This window comes from Phocoena sinus, chromosome 14 (assembly GCF_008692025.1).
Source record: "Phocoena sinus isolate mPhoSin1 chromosome 14, mPhoSin1.pri, whole genome shotgun sequence".
In the NCBI taxonomy this organism is placed as follows: domain Eukaryota; kingdom Metazoa; phylum Chordata; class Mammalia; order Artiodactyla; family Phocoenidae; genus Phocoena; species Phocoena sinus.
This window is the reverse complement of record NC_045776.1, coordinates 19,876,944-19,903,593: the sequence shown is the minus strand read 5'-3', so window position 1 is coordinate 19,903,593 and position 26,650 is coordinate 19,876,944. Positions and strand designations below refer to the sequence as shown.

General features: G+C 38.3%; 2 protein-coding genes across 10 annotated transcripts in view; one reads left to right on the top strand and one right to left on the bottom strand.

The window, feature by feature from the left end:
- Positions 1 to 846: 846 nt before the first annotated feature.
- Positions 847 to 24,615, bottom strand: STARD6 (StAR related lipid transfer domain containing 6). The gene is given in 9 exon segments (XM_032654034.1): positions 847 to 913; positions 915 to 1,046; positions 5,216 to 5,309; positions 7,623 to 7,740; positions 10,824 to 10,950; positions 21,363 to 21,412; positions 21,602 to 21,695; positions 23,141 to 23,224; positions 23,851 to 24,615. Coding segments are annotated over 7 exon segments (678 nt in total). The 5' UTR covers positions 21,692 to 21,695; positions 23,141 to 23,224; positions 23,851 to 24,615.
- A 96-nt stretch (positions 24,616 to 24,711) lies between these two features.
- Positions 24,712 to 26,650, top strand: part of C14H18orf54 (chromosome 14 C18orf54 homolog) — a 31,175-nt gene continuing 29,236 nt past the window's right edge. For 3 of the 9 annotated variants that reach the window (XR_004345458.1, XR_004345457.1, XR_004345456.1), the window contains exons 1-2: positions 24,747 to 24,931; positions 25,511 to 25,607. The gene's annotated coding sequence lies outside the window, so the exon portion shown is untranslated. Of the gene's footprint in view, positions 25,215 to 25,510; positions 25,608 to 26,650 lie in introns of all 9 variants that reach the window. The other 6 variants (XM_032603197.1, XM_032603194.1, XM_032603198.1 and 3 more) reach the window with 6 other exon arrangements.

The following is a 26,650-nucleotide window of genomic DNA, read 5'->3' as shown; positions in this document are numbered from 1 at the left end:
CGCTCTGCTTTGCCCACACGGTGGGGTAGGTGCAGCTTTTAGGTTGATGTTTGGCTGGCGTTCTGCGGGGCCACCCTTTTGTTTGCGGGCACTCCTATGGCGAGGAGGAGAAGGCTTTTTCCTAAAGCCTCCCCCCTCTCTTTTTTCTTCTTTCCTGTCAGCAGTTCCAGGTTGGAGGCTTCGGCAGCGCCCTGTCTGGAATATATGGATGGCAATAAGGAAACCCAGAGAACTCGCTGCTAAAACATTCCTCAAGTCTCCAGGTCCTTGGCCAGTTCGCCTTCTTCTTGCCACCTACGCTGGAGTCTTCCTATGCTTGTCTGTTGTGGTAAGTGCAGGTCTTCTAGTTTTATGAGGAAGGACTTGGGAGGAAGGGACTGGGATTCTGGCCAGACCAAAAATTGATTCATGATTCAGCTGCAGATTCCAGATATCAGTTGTCAAACATTCCGGTGGAATTCTTTTCAATTTTTATGTTCATGCTTCCTACAGTTATCAATTTAAGCAGTAAGTGAAAGAAAAACAATTTAAAATATATTTTAATCTTTAATTAATGCTGACCTCTGCCTGTATATGCTTTCTTATTGATGTTTTCTTGCAGGGCATTTTCCAGGGGAAAAAAGCAAAAGATAAAAGTGCATTAAGAACACTTGTTGTTTTACATTATTCTTATATGAGATTAAAAACTATATTTAATGCTTCTCTTGTACAACTATGAGCTCTTATTTTCACCAAGTACCTTTAGTAGTTTGTTCAAGAATACAGTTTAGAACAGTGTAACAGTATTTATGCATATTGACTTAGAAGTAAAAGGCAGTTAACTGCCACGCATGATTTTAAATGGCCTCATTTCTTCTTTAGGAATGACGAATGCCCATTATGATGACATCCACGTCCTGATGGGATTTTGTGTCTCTACTCCATCCTTTACATTGAGGAGGAAGCTTACTAAATTGGAAGGCATGGTTGCTTCAATTATTGATGGGGCCAATTTTCCTCTCATTTCTGTCTGGACAAACATCACTAGTTTGGAATATGCTGGGTTCCTGTAAACAAAGGAAGAGTTGAAAAATATAAAGAATTTTTAAGTTTATGTATGGAGTGTACAAGTAGACAAGGAGCAGGAAGCTTGTCTTATTCGCCAGTGATTGCCCACATAGTGCTTGTGACAGTGTAAACAGCTACTGAAGGAAGGAAGGACAAAATGTAGAGTGATTTGCACACTCATAAATATTTTACATAAAAATATTAAGTAGTCAGACTATATCTTAAAGTCTTCAGTTTTAGTTATCATTTCCTTTTTGTCATTTTATTGACTTTTTAAAATTATAAAAGTAATATGCTTATGAAAATTTAAACTATAGAGCATTTTCACAATTCACCCTCACTCTGTTCACCAGAGATAATCATTATTTATAACTTTGACTGTATCTTTTCAGGTTATTGTCTATGGATATACAAAGATAGCACGTATGTACATATATGTATATGTACCCCACATATATGCACATGTACATTCTTGGTTTTACAAAAATGAGACATATTTATTTTTCTGGAACTAGTTTCATTTTCCTCTTAGTATGATATCATGCACCTCTTTCTGTGTCAATCTATATAGATCAGCTTAATTGTTTTTCATGATTGCACATGGTATTTCATATTCTATTAACCAGTCCTCTATTGACCGTCATGGGGTTGTTTCTCACTTTTTGCCACTGTAAATAAAGCTGCAATAGGGCTTCCCTGCCGATGCAGCGGACACGGGTTCGTGCCCCGGTCCGGGAGGATCCTGCATGCCGCGGAGCGGCTGGGCGCATGAGCCATGGCCGCTGAGCCTGCGCGTCCGGAGCCTGTGCTCCGCAATGGGAGAGGCCGCAACAGTGAGAGGCCCGCGTACCGCAAAAAAAAAAAATAAATAAATAAATAAATAAAGCTGCAATAAAGCACCTTGTAATGTATCCATTTGCACTTCTATAAATACTTACATTGAGTTTCTAGGTCAAAGTTTTTGTGCATTTAACATTATGAAATGTTATCTCCAAATTGCCTTCCAAGAAGACTGTAGTATTTTACATTCTAACCCAGTGATCTTCAAACTAAAGTATATGAAGACTTGCCAAGGGGTATGAGGGACTGAATAACATTTAAGGGAATAAATTTTCAAATCTCTAACTTCCATGTAACTTTTCCTTAAACTAATCTGAGAATACGTCTCTGATGGAGATGCTGGCTTTTCTCTTGCCACCAGCCTGTTCACACCACCCTTCTATTGCTTTACAGAACCAAGGGATGCCTGTCATTCCCCCCTGAGTAATACTGAATGGTACCAAGGTGCTTTACTCTGGCATATAAAAATCTTTGAGATGCTAAAGGGAAAATTCAATCTATTGGAAGTGAATTGAGAAAGTGAATGACAGATGACTGGGTAATAAAACCTTACCAAGTCATGTCAATTCTTTGCTTTCAATAAAATGTAAGGATCTAATTGAGCTGTCACCTGATAGGACGTTAAAAACAATTTTTGATTATAGGTGACTATGTAATTCACAGCACATAACTCAGAAGAATTTCAAGGGATTGAATGACAGTGCTAGGGTTGCACCCTCTCCATTTTAATTCACTCATTTATGTGAACAAAGTTTCCTATGCTTAATTTATAAAAATGCAAAGTAGAAGTAGACTTGACAGTCTCATTCTATTAGATGGGACATCTAGATCAGCATTTTTGTCCCATGTTTTTTACAGTTAAATTAGTGTAATTGATAGAAGCATGGACTCTGAAGCCAGTCTGCATAGTTTGAAGCTGAGCTTTGCTATTGCCTATGTGTAACCCTGAGAAAGTTACTTAATCTCTCTGGGCTTCCATTTTCTTTTCTGCAAAATGGGGACAGTGATACAACCAACTTCATGAGGTAATTGTGAGGATCAAATAATTGACTTACTTGGTATATGTAAATTGTTTGTAACAGTGTCTGGCACATAGTAAGTGCTAAGTTTTGCTAATAATATGTGTTTCCAATAACAATTTGCTTTTTTTTTTTTTTTTTTTTTTTTTGCGGTACGCGGGCCTCTCACTGTTGTGGCCTCTCCCGTTGCGGAGCACAGGCTCCGGACGCGCAGGCTCAGCGGCCATGGCTCACGGGCCCAGCCGCTCCGCGGCATGTGGGATCCTCCCGGACCGGGGCACAAACCCGTGTCCCCTGCATCGGCAGGCGGACTCTCAACCACTGCGCCACCAGGGAAGCCCAACAATTTGCTTTTATATTGAACAATTATGTAATATATTTTTATTTTTATCAATGTGTAGTAATAACAATTTAAACCAGTACACATATATATATTTTAACATTTAGATACTTGGGGTCATAGAAAATAAAACAAATTTTAAAAATTAGGTACTTATTTTTGCTGAGGTATGATTGAAAATAGATAGATAGTGATTAATAAAAGAACCCAAAGCATAAGATATCTTCTATTAGGATAAAATTATGCAAGGGAAAAAGTAAAAATATGGGATCAAGGAGAAAAGAAAAGAAATGACACAAACTTTCTGACTGTTAAAGGTTATATGTATTTTGAAATTGATAATGTAATGGTGGGTTTCAAGTTGTTATGGTATTTAGATTCCATTGGATGCACTTAGAAGGGTGATATAACCATTTTTTTTAAATGTCAGGATTTAGAGTATGCTGGACATTGCACCCTCTTAATATAATGCTATGAAAAATTTTAATATCAACTTAAAAATGTGCAAGGCAGTATACAGTTTTACAAAATTCTCTTGGGGGGTTTGAAGACCACTGCTCCAACAAACTGTGAGTGTCTATATTCTTACACCCTCTCTATGCAGAGTTTAGACTATTTTTACATTGTGTCAAATGGCTGGGCTCAGTAGCAGTTTGTATAGTCTTAAATCTCTATTTGAGCTTACTAGGGCTTTACACACTTAACAAAGCCTTTCCAACATTTACTGTAGAGTACCTTTACTACAGATAATATGTTTTATAAGTTTACTATAGGACTTGGGCTGCATGGAAAGAGAAGGTACAAAATTACTTTTTTGTCAGTACCCTTCTCCAGCAGGATGCTAGGCAGAGTTTCCGCCCTAGATGGGATATCTTAATCAGAGCTTTTGTCCTATGCTTTTTGCAGTGGAAAGGGAACGGTGACAAGGTGCAAGAAGGGGACTTTGCCTGTGAAGCACACTTTAGGTTGTGTAGCTTCCCAACTAGAGTCCCCACCAGCAGCTGATGTACCTAGCTGATTTGGAGTAATAATCCTTCCCTGTTTTGTTCTTTCCTGCTGTGGAGAATAAAGTCCTGGCCATAGACACAAAACTGATGGATGGGCAGAAAGGCCATATCGTCATCAACATCATCATCTGCATCAATGATCCTGTCCATTAATGTAAATATTTGTGAATATCTTTTAGTTCTCTAATTCAGTAGAGAAAATATTAAGGAGTATGGGTCTACATGTAATTTTATTTTGACTTCCTTCACAAAAATATTTTTCTCATATTGAGTTGTTTATATCTGACCACTATAAAGTTTTACACCTGGTTTTATGTGTCGATATCTTTTATTTAATATAAAATCATTTACCCAAAATTAAAATGTAACGAATTTGTAGAATGATATACATTGAATTAATATATAGGCATTTAAAGACTATGTGTATTGGATGTTACCATCTTATCCCTAGGCTGGCCACCTGTGGGCAGTGACTCATCTCTAATTTCTCCAGCTCTTCCCTTTCTGAATTTACTTACTGGATGGCTCATTCTGCAGGTATCTGTTCTCAGTAGGTAGTCCATTGGAAAGAATTTATTCAAGGTAAAGCATTCATTGCTGATAAACGTAACTGCATTATAATTCTAGCGAATTTATTTTTAATTTGCAAAAATTCCCTAATAATTCACATAAGTGACTCTAATGGAGAAACATAAAACATCAGGTTAAGGTTAATAGGAGGAGGTGAGGATGTTTGTATATATGTGACTAGTGCCAGAAACCTCAAATCATACTTTATAGGGAATTATCCATTCTGATTATACTTAAGACAAAAATACTTTAAAAATTATTTTAAAAATTGTATTTGGGGCAATTTTTTTCCCAACAGAATATACCAGAACATATTTCTGGTGAGTTAGTTAACAAATTACAAATTGAACTAAAAAACTGTTAAAAAATAAATATATGGAAATAACACTTACTCTTGCAGAGGTGAACACATATAGCCACAAGCATGGTTACAACCACGGATATAATTTGAAGATGGAGGATATGCTGGAAAATCCACACTAGTAGCTAAGTGATTAAAAAAAAATTAAAATGAAACTTATTCCACAAAGATGAAAAATTCTGTTTCCAGTAGCATATTTTAAAAAATGTATGATATAGCACTTGATTTAACTTAGTTATTATCAGCAGTGACATTAGTTTTATACATACGTATGTATGTTTGCACATTTGAATGTGTACACAGGCCAAAAATGAAAGAATATCAGTATGATCACTATTGTCCTCTCACACTTTTTCATGTAGAACTTTGAAAGATGCTGTTATCTTTCACATACAGGAAAAACTGTTAAAAGTATTGTTCAATTACTTTCTGAGATTTGAAGCAGAAATCACAAAGAAAGAGACTATTAGGATAGTGGGTTTATAGATGTTTTGGTTTATAAATTTTTAAAATAAAATATTTGATGTAGTTATTTGGTCTGTCAATAGAAGTAGTTTAAATGCCCCTTTCTGCCAATTCCCTGTAGCTAACTTCAATATCTAATTAAAAATCAGTAGAATTTGTTTTAGGAATTATGCAGCATAGCTGCATATTGTATGTGAAGTTAGAAGGGAGGTGATCTGATCATGATTATGTTTATGATAATTATATATACTCTTCCAAATATATTTGTTTACTCTGTGCAACTGTTTGTTTTTTCTGTGCAACTGAACCCTGCTTTTGTCAGAGAATTTTCCTGTATGATTTTAACATAAGCAGTCACTTCTGTAGAAATGTAATGTTAAGCACTAGCTTAGGACTAGCTTAGGAGACAAATGTGGTGGAATCAATTTCCCATTTTCATGACCTGTTTCATCATCTTAACAGAGCCAATTATGTTGGCAAAATGGTACTGCCAGAAGTGATATTAACATATTTTTTCACTGTTTAAAATATGGAGATTATATTTGTCTTTATTTTTAAAAATTTTGTTATATTCCACAAACAAGTATGGGTCTTTTGTGAGGCACATAGTATGGTAATTAGTACAGATTTTGGAAAATCAGAAAGACTTGAGCTGCTTATTAGCTATGTAACTTGATTTCTGTGAACTTCGGTTTCCTCATTGGTGAGAAAATGCATGCAAAATATTTAGCTCAAAGCAAGATACACAGTAAGCTAGACAGCAACAGAAACATTAAGAAGAAAACTATCAGTAATCATCAAAAACTCATTCAAAGAAAATCACTTAAAGCAAATTCAGTAGTGATCACTGAATGACTGATTATTTATTGATTTTATCTTCCACACTTATTTTTTACCTTCCCTCTGACCACTAAAAATGAGATACAAATTGAATGCTTTCAAAATATAGATAATAACAGATCTATGATTCAAATGGACAGTATTTTGTGTTATAGGCAGTGAATAAGTTTTTATGTGCCCTCATTTAAAAATGAGACGACTAAATGACAACTATATGAAACTATACGAGACGAATATGTGAAAGTGATGAACAGCAGTCCCCAGTGGTATGGGCAAGAGAGCCAACTGTGCACATGAGTGCTCTCAGCAGAGCAATGACTCAGTCCTGGACTCAGAAACTTAAGAGTCCTACAGATATATCAAAGTAACTGCAACCTTGTTGGAAAATAATAATTAACAACACTTAACTGTCCCTCCCCAAGTAGTTTACAGTAGGGGAAACTATTCACATAGGAATAGTGAGATTAAATTGAATTACAGGGAAAAAAAGGGCTCTAGGCCATTGTCCTACCGAAGTCCCTTCACCATGAATTATCTTGAGTTCTTGGAGTCCGAAGATCTTTGGGGTGTGAACTGGTATGTTTTAAGTGAATAACGCAAATTAGGAAGTGGTTATGTATTTGTATTTTACAGAGTGACACATTTTTTTTTGGTGGGGGGTGGATAAGGGTACATCAAAACCTCCAGTTTTTAAAAGAAATATAAGCACATTTATGAAAACACCTATCTATTGAAATTTTATTCATGAGTTTTTTCAGTTTCTAGATATACCCATTCTATGTAATTTAAATACAAAAGTATGTATCCAAAGATCAATTTTGTTTCTTAGTAGTTTTATAATGTATGCTGTGACGTTTTAGCCTGCAAGTATCTATCTATACTGAGTGCTGCAGGGTATATGCTGCAAAAAGGCCAGGAGATGCCATAATCATTGACTGTGATATAAATGGCACCTCTAGAATTAGGTAAAACTTCAGGCTTATCTATATTAACATGCATTTATTGGCCTCACTAAGCAAATACAAAAATAATTCATTGAAAATATTGTTTCTTTCAAACTGTGAGTTAAAAGTAAAAAAATTTATTAATGACTCACAGTAATTCCAAAGTGTGGGCAAAATGTTTCAACTTACAACTGATAATATCCATATTCCCTTCGCAGTGCTTCAAATACACTAAGTCGATAAAGTCTCGGGGGGATATTGAGCCCACGGCAAAACTTTGTGTGATGGTATGACATATGAATGTGTCCTGAAACAAACTGCATAAGGTTGGACTGTATTTGGAAAAAGCAGGGCTTTGAGGTTTTAAGAATTTATCACCAAGTCAACTTGCATTTTCAGTGTTATTAGATGTATAATTATAAGTGCAAGGCAATAAAAGCAAAAATAAACGAGTGGGACTACATCAAACTAAAATGCTTCTGCACAGAAAAGGAAACTATCAACAAAATGAAAAGGTGACCTACAGAATGGGAGAAAATATTTGCAAATCATATATCTAACATGAGTTAATATAATCATAAGTGTGACAGAGTCAGAAAGGAATCTTGATATTATCTAACCTTTGAATTTTTTGATGAAGAAATTGAAGCCTAACATTAAATTACATGTAGAACTAGAGATATGTATAGAACTAGAACCTGGATTTCCAGTACAATATTGTGTCTACTACCCCACACTGACTAGGTAATATATTCTGAAAAATATATTGACTTAGCAGCCTGTGGTGTAAGGCCTAAAATTAAAGGCCAATATATGCACTGCTTTGACATCTGGTAAAACTGGGAGGGTTGTGAATGGCCTAACTGCAAGTTCCTCTCCCCACTCTGTTCCCACAGATAAGAACCCTTAGTCCAACAACCCTCCTTATCAGCAGGATCAGACACAATGCCTACTTATACCTGAGTAGTGCGTTTCAGTTCCCTGCTACCCTGCAGAATTATTCCAACAACCAATCAGATCCTCCTGCAGGAATCAGGGGTCACCTCAACCTCTTGATACTACAAAGCCTGCCTTGCACGTCCCGTAGTTATTCACTCTGTTCCTGAGTGCAACTCCCATATCACTCTGCATGACATGGTGCATCCTTGAGAGTTTAGCTAAGCTACTCCATGGTACTGCTGCCTCAGTATCCGTTTTGTTTGTCCGAGCAGCCTGCAGGGGCCTTAAACTAACACTAGTCCTCTCATGTAAGGACACCCCCAGATAACAGCCCTCAGAGTCACAAGCAAATGTAAGTTCCTGATATGACTTCCCCAACAGCACTTCTGATCAACTGTCTCTCCCACTTCCCAGGGCCTTCCCCTTGTGAGCACCTTAGGTAAGATGCCCCCCTGTGGAGCTTACCAAAACCCTGCTCTTTTTGGTTCCAATTGATCAATCTGGGCTTAGCCCAGGAACCCCAAAGCACTCCACCCACAGACACTAATAAAGGCATGTGCCTCAGGTCCTGCCTCTGTCTGCAGCCTGCCTTGACCTCCCCACATGGGGCCCTTGAGGCGTGCTGTACACTTCCTCCTCGACCTGTGAGTAATGAACTTCTCTATTTCAATTTCTCTTGTGGTCATTTGTTGAACCTGGCTCACTATTGGAACCCTGTGCTCCACTAACAAATGTTAATTTAACAAAGTCTTAGCAGTCCTTCCTGGGCTGTGATTAAGGATTAACAAAGTGCTGTGGATCTCATTTGTCTAGTGCTGGTGTCATGTGTTTAACCACCGCCATAACCCTAGAGCAGGAATCCCTTCCTCACCAATGGGGTGAATGAGTCAATTAAAATGCACCCCTGGAAGTGAATGCTACAAACACTCACTGCAAGGCAGACTAATTCTTCTCACAGTATAATGTGATTCAGAGATACTGTGGTATACTGGAAAAGGCATCAAATTTGGAATGAGGAGATCAGGTATAAGTCCTGGTTATACCATACATTGGCTGTGGTGACCTTGGGCAAATCACAAAATTCCTCTATGTTTTCAAGTTTTTTGATGCCAAATCTAGTATACTTTCCATTATTACAGCTGACTTGCAGCAACAGCAGAAATATCTGAAATGCTACTGAAACTGTATAATTAGTATCATACAATCATGAATGAAACAGTCCAATGTTTGGATTTTCATTTGTGATGGGCCATGTTCAAATCCCAAGAAGGTCACGGACAGGCGTTCTTTGTGGATAAGAACTTCAAGGCCTCTCTACAAGATGAAACTGCTTTACCTTTCTGGGCTTTTCTACAATCTCACCCCCATCCCAGATTTCAAAATCAGTTTAATAAAAGGCGGTAAAGTTAACCTACAGAGTTCTAAATAAATGATAAGGTGATGGCAGATATATGGGCCATTTGTTTTGATGAGTGAAATGCAGCTTGGAGACCCTAAGAACCAAAGACTCAGTGATGTGGAATTTTACAAATGCAACTGTTTAAGTATGCATTACTCCAACATTCACATTTACCAGCTCCTTCTAATAAAGTTATTATTAGCCAAACAGTAGGACTCAATTTTTAAAAGCTGCTTATGAGGTATAATTTACATACTAGCAGTCTTAATAAGTGTCAGACCTATACTGTGCTGTACCAGAGTTCAGAATCCCTCACCCCACTCCTGTCTTCTTCCTGTTCCTCCTTCTTTCTACCAGCTAACAGTCTTTCTCATTTCATTCATGTTTTTCTCCTCCTGAGCTTTCACTCTACCCTCACCTCACCCTGATCTTCTCTCCCCTTTTAAGCCCTATTTGCCTCTTGCATTCTGTCTTTCTTTCTCTCACCTCTATGACTTTAGATTTCTAGTCCATTACCTATATTTTTCTTTTCTGTTTTTATTCTCCCTCTTCATTTCTGAGATAATGTATTTGAAAGTGTTTCTAAAACCACAATATAATGTTATTTCACACTTACTCTTTAAAAAAGTCACATGCTGTTTGTTCTTAAGTCCTTACAGTAAGTGTCTACGATGTTCCTGTTATCTAGTGTATTATGACTAAGATAAATCTACTGACTTCCCATCAACAAGGCATGCTTAATCTTTTTATTCCACCTAATGGAGGAGGTGAATCCATGAGTTCAGTCCCCTCAGTAACCGAAGGCACACATCTGCAGGAGAGCTGACCAAGTTCAGAATGTGGTATTCATTTAAAACAGAATAAAGGTAATTGGAATTGAACTCTTGACTAATAAAGAAGGAAGTTTTAAGCTTTTTATAAAAATTTCAACTTGATTTGAACCTATAAAATACAAAGTGTCCACATAATACAGATTTAATAAACTCAAATCACTAAGATAGAAAACTAAGTGTACTCATACAGTGAAAGTCCAATATTAAACAGTAAATTACCAAATCAATTTTTTGTACCATGCTGTACATTTTCAATGATTTGTCCCATGTGACCCTGTTTTCAGGTTTGTAGAGGAAATCAGATAGTTTAGATGTTGATTCTGGAATTATTCCTTCAACACGATATCTATAGTTAACAAAATAAAGAAAATTCAAAATTTAATAAGTTTAGTCTAAGTTGAAAATATAATGCTATCACAGTATAAAGCACAATAATTTAGCAAATAATGTGAAGAAAACTTGAAGGTAATATCAGCAATTTAAAATACTAATACTCGGGCTTCCCTGGTGGCGCAGTGGTTGAGAGTCCGCCTGCCGATGCAGGGGACGCGGGTTCGTGCCCCGGTCTGGGAAGTTCCCACGTGCCGCGGAGCAGCTGGGCCCGTGAGCCATGGCCGCTGAGCCTGCGCGTCCAGAGCCTGTGCTCCGCAATGGGAGAGGCCACAACAGTAAGAGGCCCGGGTACCGCAAAAAAAAAAAAAAAAAAAAAAAAACAAACTAATATTCAATTGGAAGTAGCCAGTTTATAAAAATATGCACTGTAATAATTAATATAAATTATTTAAAAATTCATTTTTCTACAAATTTTGTTTATAATGTTTCCATAGTTGTCTTTTTAAAGGGGCTACTTTCATTTAGAATTTTTCTAAACTCTTTCTCATAAACATTTACCTACTGTATTTATCATAAGCCAACAGTAATTGATGAGAAGTTTGTGTGGTTGTGCAATATCTTGTGGCCTTAATTCTTTTTTTTTTTTTTTTTTTTTTTTATATGTTGGGGGTAGGAGTTTATTAATTAATTTATTTTTGCTGGGTTGGGTCTTCGTTTCTGTGCGAGGGCTTTCTTTAGTCGTGGCAAGCGGGGGGCCACTCTTCATCACGGTGCGCAGGCCTCTCACTATCGCGGCCTTTCTTGCTGCGGAGCACAGGCTCCAGACGCGCAGGCTCAGTAGGTGTGGCTCACAGGCCCAGCCGCTCCGCGGCATGTGGGATCCTCCCGGACCGGGGCACGAACCCGTGTCCCCTGCATCGGCAGGCGGACTCTCAACCACTGCGCCACCAGGGAAGCCCGCGGCCTTAATTCTTAATTGAAGGATGTAATATGGTCTAAAGCAGTAGTCAGCAAGCTTTTCAGTAAAGGGCCAGATGGTAAATAATTTAGGCTTTGCAAGCTTCATGTTCTATGTTGCAACTATTCAACTTTGCTAGTGTACCAGTGAAGCAGCCATAGACAATATATAATGGGCACTCTTGTGTTACAATTAAACTCCATTTATAGACATTGACTTCTGAATTTCATTTATTTTTCACATGTCAAGATTTGGAGAAGTAACTAATCTTTATGTTAATCCATCAATAGAATTGGGTTGGGCTATCACAACCAATGAAGTTAGGACAATGTGAGAAAACTGGATTAAAACCCACTATTTAGCAGTAGGTTGTTAAATGAAAATGAAATCTGAATAATATTGGCCATACTTTCTCTCTCTGTTAATCATTCTTTCTAAACTAAGGAGATAGGTTTAGGTAAAATCAAAATTTTAAACCTCTAAAAAGTTAAAATTTTTGGAGGAAGTGAGGTAAAAACTAAATGTTATTGTTACAGAAAATAGTTGTTATATTTATGAAGAGTTCTTCCTCTGAACCTTGTTTTTATGATTTGGTAAACAAGTAAGTCATTAAACTTATTTTTTTGTATGTTAGTCTCTCTTTAAAAGCTCAACTGGTCCCTAGTATTCTCTGAGATATCCTAAAATTTTCTTAGTATGTAAGGTTTCCTTCCTTCAGATCTACAAAGTTTTTAAGAGCTTATTATTAAACTCTATAGAAGACAGTGACAAAACAACCTGAATAATTATCAGGTCCTTTGAAAAAGAAGGCAGATATAAAACAGTTAAAATTTAAGCACAAAACTATTGTTAAGGGGTTTGTATATACCTCCCTAGATTGCTTTTTTTAATTAATCTGTTCTCTAATTATATTGTAAATTTTGAGGATAAAGAGTTTTTGACCTTTTTGTATTTCTAACTAACATCGAGTTAGGTATCTTTTATTAAGCACTTACTATATATTTACTGATAATGACTACCCTTAATCTTTTAATAGCATTCTTTTATTGACTGAGTGATCAAACGTTTACTATTTATTATGTTGACGCTTGAACAACATGAAAGTTATCAGTACTGAGCCTCATGCAGTCAAAAATCCGTGTATAACTTTAGAGTCGGATCTATGTATCTGTGGTTCCTCCATATCCACAATTCCACATCCAAAGATTCAATCAACTGCAGACCCTGCAGTACTGTAATATGTATTTATCAAGAAAAAATCCACGAAGTTAAAATCCGTGTTGTTTAAGGGTTAACTATATATATACTTCAGCCTAGCAGAGACTCAGACATATAATCAAAAAATTATTATATCGTTTGATAAGTGTTGAAGAGACAGAAAGCAAAAAAAAAAAAAAAAATCAAGGTAAGAAGGGGAATAATGACTGAAGCTCTTTTTGGAAGGTTTGCCCAAACCCTTTCATAGTTATTCATGATAAAATTAGGGATGGACAATATTGAAATGGAGGACATTTAGGCATCAGCTGCTTTGTTTCTTCTATTTTGGAGAGGAAGTTTCGATTTTTAACTTTAAGTAACAGTACACACATTACATATAATTTACAAAAGCATTTTGCTTTTCTCTTTCAAAACTTTGTTTTAAAATTTTATGCATGTGGATAGCTATCCTTCTTGAATAATATTTTAAATGCTTAGTATAGAAGTTCTCTATGTTTTTAATTAAAATCCTTTATTAATTATGTATATTGCAAATATTATATCTCTGGCTACAGCCTAAATTTTCACTTATTTCTTTTGGTACAGAAGTGTTTCACTTTACCATAGTCAAATTGACCAATATTTTCCATTATGGTTTGTGCTTTTTTATGTCTTCTACAAGATATCCTTCCCTACTTCAAGATCATTAAGCTACTTTCATACATTTTCTTCTACAATTTTATAGTTTGTATTCATATTTAGGACTTTAATCTACCTGGAATGGATATTTGTGTATAGTGTAAGGTCAGCATCTAATTTTACTTTTTACATATAAATAATCACTTATGTTAGCACAATTGATTATAAATAGTTCATCCTTTTCCATTTTTTTGTAATGCCTTATCTGTTACATATCAAGTTTCCACACATGTGTAGGGCCTGATCATACCCGTATATTATTGCAGAGCCTCCCTGACATTTGAAAGAAGCTCCCTAAAAGAGACAGGAACTTATTAAAAACTCTCTTAATTGAAGTTGGCTTGTAATAATTCTAATAATACTTTACACCTGTATCTGCATAGTTCTTTACACTGAGATACTTAATATTTGATTTTGCTGATGTTTCATAGCTGCTAGTACACACAGGCAATAAAATTAAAATGTTAGGAGAGTAGCATATAGAGTCAGCCCACCAGTTTTCAAATTCTAGCTCTTACCAGTTATCTGACCTTAGGCAGGTTACTTATTCAAAGTCTTGGGTTTCTCATATGTAGAGAGAGTAATATTTACCTCATAGGGCTGTCATGAGGACTGAATAAATTAATATGTTTACAGGATAGTACATGGCATGTATTAACTCTTCAATACATGTTAGCCATTATTATTTCACATACATTGAGTCTTTTATGATAGTCATCCCACTCTGCCTTGTATTATAGGTATTTATGTACTTTTCTCTCTTACAAAGACTAAAAACTCCTTGAGGAGCAAATCTGCTGGATAAAATAATGAAAAATTAACTTTAAGAGGTTTTTTTCTTGAGAATGTCAAGATTATAAGCTTTACAAGTATATGCATTTTGTTTTGATCACCACTATACTACCAGCACCAAGAAAGTGATTAATGAATAACTGAATATAATGAATGAACAACATCATTTTAAATAAGTCTAGATACCTTGCTGAACCTTGCCAACTCCTGGTTTAGACTGTCTACTCAATGGCTAATTGTTCATTTTCCAGTCATTTGTAAAGGTGAGAAAAGTTTGAGTTATTGGTATTAATGACTGCAAGGCAGAAATTATTTATTTTGCTTCCTATAAGATTATGAAATATAATTAAAGTTGTGTCTTGGGTAGAGGGTAGGTTACTAGTTAAAAAGTACCTTACCTTGGCCTTCCCTGGTGGCACAGTGGTTAAGAATCCGCCTGCCAATGCAGGGGACACAGGTTCAAGCCCGGGTCCGGGAAGATCCCACATGCCGTGGAGCAACTAAGCCCCTGCGCCACAACTACTGAGCCTGCATGCCACAACTACTGAAGCCCGTGCGCCTAGAGCCCGTGCTCCACAACAAGAGAAGCCACTGCAATGAGAAGCCCACGCACCTCAACAAAGAGTAGCCCCCGCTCGCTGCAACTAGAGAAAGCCCGTGGGCAGCAACGAAGACCCAACGCAGCCAAAAATAAACAAACCAAGTTTTTAAAAATGAATAAAATCTATCTTTAAAAAAAAATACCTTATCTTAATTCACTAGTTAGAGGTGTATTGGAGTCACTGGCTTTTAAAAAATATGTAAATATCATGCCTCTTTGAAAACATAAAACATCTCTATGTCTTGAATAATTGAATCTATCACTGAATGAGCAATTCGGTATCTACTGTGTTCCAGACTCTTCAGAGACATCAATTTTGTCATATTTGAATCTAAGAACTCTATTTTTATATCTATTGATCATTAAAATGATTGGTTCTTTGGATATTTTACTAAGATCTATAATAAAGCTTCATGCTCATTATGAATAAAGTGACCAAGTCAAATTAAAAATATTTTAATTATTGTCTCTCACAGTTTCTGACAAGCTTTAGCTGGTATGTGGGATAATTGATACATGAAATTATGTTTCTTACAGATCATCATTTCATGAAGCAATGAACACCTTTTAGTAAATGTGCATTTGTTCCAACATGCTAATTTGAGCATGCATCTCTAAATCATTTTATAGCCTTTTATGGCTTCTGTGAATGAGTACTGCTGAACAGTAAACTAGGAGGATAAGGGAGGAGAAAAACAGTGGAAAGTGCCTGTTTTTACATACTAGAAATTATAAACCTGGGGAAGCACCTGTAAGATGATAGGCTTTTTAGTGATCTTATTTTTGGCACTTCCTATGTGATAATTAGAGTTGGGAGTGGGACTTCCAGAGTGGCTATGTGAGGAGCTAAGGAAACCCTCTTCTACAGTCATTGAACTGGTGAACATTACTTTTAAAAACTACTTAAATTCCCTAGAAATTGACCTAACAGCACACAGGAAAGGAAGAAACATTTATTCAAGAAAATCTACTAAATCTAGGTAGGAAAAGTCAGAGTCTGTAGCATTTGAGCCACAACCTCCTTCCAGCCACCCCCCTCCCTCTACGGTAGCTCTGCTCCAGCTGGGTGCAGACTAGAAGACAGGGGCTCTCTCTCCCCACGAGATCCAGGCTAGGGCTATGGTTTCATCCTGGGATCAGCAGGACACTGACATCTCTCATCACCGAAACTCTCAGCTCATGTTGTAGAAGCTCTATTCCCCGCATGCACTGCTCAGAAGACTAGGGTTTCCTGACACCCTGATCTCACTGGTAGGGTGAGGGCTTTGCCTAAGGCACAGTAGAATGTGAATCCTGGGGCCTCAATTGCCCCTCACCCCTAGAATAACAGGAGCAAACTGAGAAAGTCATGGTACCATCCTTCCCCTATGCTACCCACTTGCTCATGGAGTAGAAGTGTTACTTGGCTTCAGTGAATTAGTGCACAGGTCCCTACTCAGAGCAGTCAGAGTGAATGTTAGGCTGCCCTTAATCAGAGTAATGAGGCTAGATATACGAGGTTGCCCACTCAGGAGAAATCAGAGTGGGTGTACTAGGCCGCCCCTACTAAGGAACATTCAGAGTGATGTGCCAGGCCGTCCCTAACCGAGAAGCAATGGGAGCTTTGTACTAGGCTGTCCTTACTCAGACAAATCATGCTGGATATGCTAGGCTGCCCCTACTTAGGAGCAATCAGTCCAATATGTGGCTTCACTGACTTGCAAGCATTCCCCAAGCCATACACAGATTAAGTAGCGAAGGGCTGAAGTCTTACTGGCTCAAGAGACTTAAGCATAATCTCTGAGTCATCACTGACCGAGCAATAAGCTATTCTGACCACTTTAAAATAAAATCATACTCATCGCTGGTGGTTTGGAAGAATGTGTGCACTCCAAGGCTATGTCCTCTGGGGAATGACTCGTGACACAACTTCCAAGCTACCGGCCCCCTGGCTACATGCAAGGCAAAACCACAAAACTCCCTGAACTGTGAAAACAGTTTCCAAGCCACACACAGAATTGACAGTAAAGGGTAAAAATCTTACTGGCTTTGGGTGCTAAGCGCAACTTGTGACCAGTAATGGCTTGTGTTAACCTAGGGATGACCTATAGGATGCCAGGCTGAAAGATAAAAACAAGGACAAAAATCAGGGCAGGTATATCTGAGGCTGCAGACTGGGGGGGGGGGGGGGGGGGAAACAGACTTCATGGAATTAGTCCAGACAAATCACTAAACAAATAAATGCCCAAGCAATAAGAAGCGCTGGGTGAGTAGGTGGGATCTGTAACCAGAGTTGCTATATTACCTAAAAGGTTCAGTTTTCTTTTTTTTTAAGGATTAAAAAAAAAATTGGTTGATTGATTTTGGCCGAGCCATGCAGCATGCAGGATCTCATTTCCCCGACCAGGGATCGAACCTGCGTCCTCGGCAGTGCAAGTGCAGAGTCCTAACCACTGGACCTCCAGGGAATTCCCTAAAATGTCCAGTTTTCAAGAAAACTGTGAGGCAGGCATGCAGAGAAACATGGCAAGTGTGATCTATACACAGGAAAAACAACAGGCAATAGAAAGTATTTGTGGGATATATGGGTTAAATTTAAAAATGAAATTATTTAGCTTAGTGTGTGACATACAGTAGATTAACAGGGGAATTAATAGGGAACATAGGGGAATGTGTCAGCTGAACTTGGTAGGTCTGTATTTCATCTCTTGAGGGTAGAAAGGAAAAAAATTCCAACCAAAGAACTGGCCCCCTTCTCATGCATATAGGCAAGTGCTCAAAGCTAACCACAAAAGGAGCTTTTTGGGTGGGAAATTAATAAGAAAAGGTGCAAGTGCTGAGAAAATATCTTCAGGTTTTGTTGTTGTTGTTCTGTAGTTATAAGGGAAACAAATACGTTTAAATTCTTTCTATTTGGCAGCCAATATAACATAACTAAAGTCCATAAATTCATTCAGGAAATACTTATTAAGTGTTTATGTGACAGACACTGTTCTGGTGTTAGGGAGACTACGATGAACAAGAGTTTATTTCTAGTCTGCTTCTTGTTCAAGTTCCTATTCTCAAGTTTATATTCTAATAAGAGAGACGTAATAAATAAGACAACAAATGAAGAAGATAAATTTCATCTAGTGATAGATGCTATGAAGAAGGTAACAGCAGAATAGGGTAGTAAACAGTGGTTTGGTGTATTTGAGAACTTTGACCAATTGGCCAGGAAGGTCACTCTGAAGAGAAGCAATGAAGCTGAGATCTTGAAAACAAAAATGACATCAGCCTTCATTTGGGTGAAGAGCACGCTAGGCAAGAAAAGAGCAACTACGAAGGCTCTGAGATGTGCATTCGTGCCAACAATAGTCCTACGTGGCTGTAGCATAAGAAGAGCAAAGATGCAGTGGTAGGAGAGGTCAGAGAGGTAGGTGGGGGCCAGATAGTGCCTTGCAGAGCATAATAAAGCCTTTAGAAGAGTTTAGGCAGGGGGCCAACACTGAATTATATTTCAAAAATCTACTTTAACCATTGTGTGAAGAATAGGATGTAGTTGAGTAAAGGTACACATGAGGAATCCACTAGGAAGTTACTGAAATAATCCATGAGATGCGAGAGAATGATAGTAGGGAGATAATGAAAAATAAATCACTTCTCTCCGTACATACCTAGTCAATTAGCGCTTCTATTAGAATCCAAATCTGAGATGAGTGACCCATTATCTATCTAGGTCAATGTTTTGCAGTCATGTTCTTTGTTGAAAATATTTGGAAGAGTCTGAATTACAGTTTGACAGATGTCTTTACTTTAGGACTTCTCCAAACCTTAGAGAAGAGAAAATAGTCTAGAGTGTTTTGAAAAACTTGACAATGCAACCCATTTTTCCCACAGGGCATTTTGAAGGATAATTTCTCCCAGACACTAGCTTGGCAAACCATATTAGACCATGCTACATATCCCCAAAGTGTGCAATGTTTACAACTTGGTTGTCCAGTCTAAATTAACATGCATATGTTTCTTGCTTTGATTATTTATAACCCTATAAATAAAACTGTGAAGCTTGAAGTACTGGAAAATTTTAAGCTTCCCTAGCTTTTTCCCTTGATTTATTTGACGGCAATCTCACCTTCTTCTCATTCCAAGCTGGGGGAGGTAAACGTTTCGACTGAGGCAGACCGACCTGATCAACATGTTCAGATTGATTTCCTTTGGAAGAACCTAAATATCTGCCCCAGCTGATTTAGAATAATATAGATATTTTGAAAAATATTAACTGCTCCAGTCACACTCTCCTTCTGTACATAAACATGCTAAACTTAGAAGGATCAGTGGGCTGTGCTTGACAAAAGAAGCATGCAAAATTGAGATTTGTGTATCTTCTAGCAGTCTTAATTTTGAAGCTGTGCTTGATATTTATTGGATATTTACAGTTCAACTGTAAAAAAGAATTAAAAGAGAGTTTGCCAAAATCATCGTGTGACAGGCAGCCTCTAAAATGGCCCCCAGTGATCTCCACTTCTTGGTACTGACACACTTATGTAATCTCCTTCCCGAGTCAGGGTTGGATCTAGTGATTCACTTCTAATAAACCGAATACTGCCAAAATGATGGGGCGGTGGTCCCTTCCAAGATTAGGTTACAGAAAGACCCTGGCTTCTATCTTGTTTGCTCTTTCTTTGGCTCTCTCCTAAATCCCTCCCTCTGAGGGAGGCAAACTGGCATTTGTGAATAGCCCTATGGAGAGGCCCATACATCAAGAACTGAGGAAGGTTTCCAGCCTAGAGCTGGCAAGTAGCTGAGGTCCCCAGTCTAACAAGCCCACGAAGAACTGACTGCCGGTGACTGTGTAAGTGAGCTTGGAAGCAGAGCTGCCTTCAGATGCGACCTAAGCCCCAGACCACACCGTGACTGCAGCCTTGTGAGAATCCTTGAGGCACAGGCACCAAGCTAAGCTACACCTGGATTCCTGATGACATAAACCATGAGACAGTGTCTGTTAAATCACTAAGATTTGGGATAAGATATTACTGTGTATTAATAAATAAACTAGTATGCAGTGCGTATAAATTTCTCTTAAAGCAAGTGCAAAAAGTTTCAATTTTTTTTGTCTGCGTAGTATGGCATGTAAGAGTACAATATCGTTGATGAAAAATTTGAATAAAGCTTTAAAACAGCCTTATTGAGGCTATTTTTTGAATGGCTCTAGGCATTGTGTAGAGCACCTTGTATAAAAGTACCCAGCAAGTATTTGTAGAATAAATACCTTCCAAGGTTTCTTTGATGCATAGGTTGCTGTCCACACTGGTCTGACCTGGAAGGCACCAAAAAACTACAACATCCAAAAGTTTATTCCCATAGTGTGCCTGGGCTTGACGTTACCCACTCCCTGCTCAATCTATTTTTTCAAGTGCCACTATTAGAATCATTAATTATTTAGATAACAAAGGTAGGGATTACCTTCCTGATAATTATTAAAATGAATAGGAGAAAGTATACCAGCTTTGTCCTACAGTAAAAAAATTGAAATGAAACACAAGATAGATAATTATAGTCAGATGAGAAAAACAGCAATAAGCACAAAACAGAGTAGTGAAAAGGAGTGGACCCCTACCCCTCAAAAATAAACTAAATAATATTTGGTTTTCTCAATAGCATATGATGATCTGATGGCATTAATGTGATATCACGAGCAACAAAGGAACAACTCTTAAAAAGAAGGTTAAAGATGTCAGCACAATTTCCCTTAGAGTACTTGTATCTGAAATAACAGGATCCTCAAAAATATCCTTAAAAGCAGCTTACAGAATAAATTTTATATGTTAGCAAGAGGAATATATTGGGAAAATAAACTTTATCTTTAAGTGGTTCATTTAATGGAAAGGTGAAGTTTTAAAAGACCACGAAATACTGTTAGAAAGAAAATATCAATCTAATTTTATAGTAATTATTTCTTGAAGTGGAAATTTCCTATCTTAGTGAATTATTCACTAGAAGTGATTTTCTTTTCTGATTGTCTTCCGATTTGGAAATTAGATGGTACACATTGCTCATTTTATTAATTTTACATTTCAAACAAGTGACTTTATAATTAATTTCTACTTCCTGTTCACTATCAAATAATGTTTTATAGCTAATGAAGTAGCATTGAACTCTAGATACATCAATGTCATTGAATTCAAAACAATGATTGTAAATAGGAGATTGTACTTACAGATTTCCATGGAATTTCTTAGAAGTCTTGCTGGAAACAGTTATCTTTTTCTCAAAGGGGAATAAAAATCCACAAATAAATTAACTGTCAGATACAGAAAAAATGAAAAACAAAAAATGAAGCAAACGTAAAAACTTTTTTTTGGTTTGTAGAAGAAAATATTTTTAAAAATGTCTTTGCAATGAATTGTTTCTCATTAAAAAACAAACTCTTGAAACATATTTAACTTCTCTTCTTACTGAAGTCTTAACCACTTTCCGGCCTGATGTATCTTGATAGTAACCTAAAATTTCTTGAGCAGTTTGTTGGGCAAGTGCCTTATAGTCCATCTACCTGCAAAGTTTTAAAAACAAATGACTGATGAGAATGTAATCATACAAAATTTTTTAAAATGCCGTGTTACATTTTAATACTATTTCTATGTCTGTCACATAGCAATGAACAATAACTACTTTTGGAATGCATGCATGCATGAATCTCTCCCTTTTTATTCATAGTCTTTCAAGTGAGAAAATATGATATAGTAAAAAGAGCAGACTTTGGCTTTGGAGTCAAAGAGACCTGGGTCAAATCCTGTCTCTGCCACAGACTAATTGTGAACCATGTTATTTCATATTTCTCTTTCCTCATTTTCTCAATTTGTAAAGCTGGGACAATACCTAACCTGGTAGAACTGATATGAGGATTAAATGAAATAATGCACTTAAATGTCTTACCCTTTTGCCTGACACATAATAGTTATTCAATAAATTGTTATTTCTAACAGCTAAATCATGCTTCCTTTCTCTTGTAAAGCAGCATAATCTGTTGATCATGTGTTAATGGGAATTCATCTTTTTAAAGTGAGTGGCAGTGGCACTAAATGATCTGACCCCTGCCTTCCTCTCCAAAGACAATTCCTACCTGTCTCCTTCTCTCCCACTTAGCTCCACTCATACTGACCTCCTGGCTGTTCCCCAAATACAACCAAGCAACTTCCTACCTCGGGGTCTTTGAATTTGCTGTTCCCTATGTTTTTAATGTTCTTCCCCAATATGTTCAGAGGACTGACTCCTCTTCATTGGTGTCTTTGCTTAAATGTTACCTCTTCAGAGAGGATCAAATTCACATCAATTCAACTCAAACACATTTACTGAATCCTTGCTAAGGGTTAGATACTGTGGTAGATGTGGCAAAAAAGGTTGAGTAAGATGCTGTTTCTGCTTTGAATGAGCTCAGGAAGGTGGAGTCTCATTGGTCCTTTGGCCCATCACCCAGTTTTCAATTAAGGGAAGCTGGCTGGTGTGGTGGAAAGAATATGACAACACAGAGCTGGATTCAAATCTTGGTTTTGCCACTCACCACCAGCTTTATCATTCTGAGTAAACTGCTTAAACTTTGAACTTTAATTTTCACTTCTATAGATTGGGGATAGTAATACCTATCTCATGGGGTCATTGTAAGGATTAAGTGAGTTAATATACATAGAAGTGATTGAAACAGTGTCAGGCCCCTTCTTGGTGATCAAAAAGTTAGTTTTTTTTTCTTAAAATGGACACATTTAAATCTACCTTAAAAAAAAACTCTCCTAAGACCTGCCTGAATAAATCTTCTTAAAGTTTAATTATCAGCACACGTCTTCCTTAGCTCTCACCTAAAGGCCTTTAGGTGGGATCATAAATCTATTTTCTCGTGTTTAGTTCTCTGCCAAGGCACAGCACGTAGTTGACATGTATATTTGAAAAGCATTAGTAAACCATTATAATTTCTCCTTCCTAGTAGACTCATGGTTACTTCACCTTTCCTAGTAGATCTAGTCCAGAATTTTAATAATTATTAGGACTCTTCTCCAAATCCTTGTGGAGATCTCCATAGCTTTCAACCTGTGAAGGAATGAAGTGGAAGTAGAATTATTTTGATCCATGAATTAGGTAAATATATTTGATAATTTCCTTAATATTTTCTCAGTGTCCTTATACTTTATGTACTCATTTGGAAACATTTGATATATCTTTCCTCAATGAAGGAAAAACATAATAAGAGATACATTAAAGATAATGTTAATGAAAAAGAACCTTTAAGAAATTATCTTTTAAAAGAATAGGTTAAAAAGATACTTATGTGGAATGTGGATAAAAACGTCGAAGTTTTTAAGGTCACGCCATTAACAATCCTGGCTGGTCCCTGACCTGGGCTTGTCCCAGCATATATAACACGGTTCTTTATTTCCTACCAGCAACATACTTGATACTGAAGGCTCAAGAAATTGCAGATTTTTGGAACAAACCACTAGCATGTAAACTTCCTGCAGGGATTGTGTCTTACTCATTTTCAAATCACTAGCACTACTTACTGCCAAAATAAACATGTGTTTAATTGAACCACTCAACAAAATTTTGTAGCTTCTGGACTTTTTCATTTGCCAAGAAAAAAAGGGAAGGTTAAGCTTAGTGGGCTAGAGAGGGTGAAGAGAAGAAAAGAGCAAACAGCAAGACTACAGTTGTATTACCTGGTGATGTAACATCGGATGAGCTGGAACATATTCAGATGGAGTAATGGTCAAGGATATCTTCACCCATAGGGTCAGTGGAAAATAAACACAAACCAACACTGAGATGGCATCTTTTTCCGATACACCACTCGGTTGAAACTGGATTCTTCGCAACTCATATCCCGTCCCAGCCTCGTAGACAGGTTCACACATGTTGTTAAGTGGGTCTTTACATGTTTGTATAATCTCCCTGTTTCTGGGCTGCCTGACTGGGTTCCCAATCCGTGCTGGGTCACTGCCATTGTTCCCGGGGAATCAAGGTCCCCAAGGAGTTTGTTAAGTCCCATCCCTGGCCAAACTCTCTCCTCCAATCCCGCGTCTGCTTTGAGGGTGAGGGGCCGGCTGGAAACCCAGGAAGGCCGGGCTCAGGGATGGGAAGGGGAAGGCCCTGAAGAGGAGGGAAAAAAGTGGTCGGGGGATCTGCCCCCCACGGCCGAGTCGGTGTCTTATCCGGGGAGGGGGTGCTCTGAAAGCGGAGAGGCCGAGCGTGTTGGAAGGACTGTGGCTGTAGGGCTGGCTCTCAGCGACCGAAACGGCAGCCGCCGGGGCCCCAGGTCCCCATCCCCGCCCCGTCCCGTCTCGAAGCCCCGGGAAACTGGCCGAAGCCAGCTCAGCCTGTCATATGCGCAGACCGGCCGCGCAGAACCATGACCGAGGTGGGGAAGGCACGCGGGGTATCGACGCGGAGGTAGCTCAGAACCTCCCCGCCCAAGAAAGACCAGGAGGGAGAAACTACACTTCCCAGCAGGGAGAGCGACCTAACGCCCCGCCCCGCCCCCTGCCCCTCGCCCTGCTAGCCCCAGCCCCCGAGCGCCACGCATGCGCACCGCAAGCCAGCGCCATGTTGGGTCAGTTTGAAAGGGAGCGCGGACTCCGCGCTCGGCTGTGACGGCGGAGGAACCTGCGAGCTGGCGGAACCTGAGGCCGGGCGGCGTCCGGGTCTGGGTGCTTTGTCACGTCTCCCGTCGGGTGGCAGGACAGGGCTTTGGGTGGAGAATTGAGGACGTGTGCGCTTTTCTCTCTTTCCAGGCCTTCGTCAGTGAGTTTGGCCGGAAAAGGGCGTGTGTTTTCGAAAGGCGTCCCATCCTTTGACAGCCCGAGGGGAGGGGTGGGCTGTCTCCCGAGGGAGGGGGCGGGATGAGAGTTCCGGTGGAAAGCAGGCAACTTTAGGGGGAGGGTCGCGGAACGGGAAGGAGAGGACCTGACCTGGGCCTCGAGGCGCTGTCGGCGATTGAAGCGGGCGGGGAGGCAGGGTCTTCGGCTTTAGGGGCCGTCACCTCGGCAAAACTGGCTGCTCACTCTTGTTGTCTGATGAATGGTTTGTGAGAAGCCTGTGTCTGGGACTGCGGTGGGGGGTGGGTGGGTGGGTGCTGGAATCCCCGAGGGAGGTGTTTCCTAGTTAAGGGTGGAAGCTTTGAAGCCGAAGATGCTCCGCTGTAGGGGCGCCAGCGATCTTCGCTTTCCAGGGTCATTAATTCTTGTCTTTTTGCTGCAGATCAAGCACATGTTCATTTTCATAACATAAATCAGAGCTGTTATTTCTGAGAGTTGTTCTTCATTTCCTGTGAGCTATTCTCATTGGTAATTTAACGCTCTACGTTCTGTTTTTGAATGAAAGGTAGTAGAGATCTCTGGCCACTCGTGCTAACGTTCTATTCGTCGGAATGATGGATTTCCTTTTGGAGATACACCCGGAAGTGTTAACGGAAGAAATGGTAAGATGCAGGGAATTTGCTTCCAGATAATTCTGTGGCAGAAGTGAGGAGAAGTGGGTGGATAGAGTTTCGTCGTGTTGGTAGTTGAAGCAGGATGATGAGTGCATAGGAGTTGATTAAACTTTTCTTTCTTCTTTGGTGTACTTTTGGAAACTTTGCACAATAAAAATTCAGTTGTGGATTTTCTTTTTGCCTTTTGTGAATTAAAATAAATGTTATTACCCACTTACTGAGAACTGTAATCCAACAGCTTTCCTTTTTAGGGTTTTGTTTTCGTTTTCAAGGTTTTGTAAAATAAATTATAAAATCGGTAACCTGTCCTGTGTTGGAATAAGGGAGGAAACTTTTGGTCGAGTTTGTTATCCAAGCAATATGTACTTGAGAAAAGTTAAAATCATTAGTGAGGGGGTGAAGAAAGGGCAGAGCTGACTTGGCCTAGCCATTCTTTAGAGGTATACCAATAGCATCACAGCATTCAGGGAAAGCAGAGGCTAAATAACCATTATCTTATATTCTGCTGCTGCTTTGCACTGACTAGTGTCAGCTCTGACCTTTTATTCTTTTCTTCGTAAACGGAAAACTTTCTCAGTATTTTAAGGTCAAATTTGACAGTTATTAAGATTACATTAAAAGTTGTTAAAACTTTAACATTCCAAAAATTATAGCCAAAAATTAAACATTAATTTTATAACATCATAGCGTGTGTTAAGTCCTAGACATTAAACTTTCATTTTTACTTCAGAAAATCCATTGATTTAATTCTAAAAGAATGTCATATTATTTACTGAAGTAGTACCTGTTCACTCTGTTATTTCTTAGGTTTTCAAATATAGATCCTATTGTTGCTATATTAAGGTAGACTGGAATTCTCTCAATTTTAATAATGGAAAAACAGATGAATACATTAAAGCAATTTCCAAACTATTGCCTCCTTTGAAAGAGAGGTGGGCTGAATCCATTTTACATAAGAATTGAAAATAGTGAGGATAGTATCAAAAATGAATGTCAGAAAATGATTATTGACAGTGTTATTTTAGGAAAAG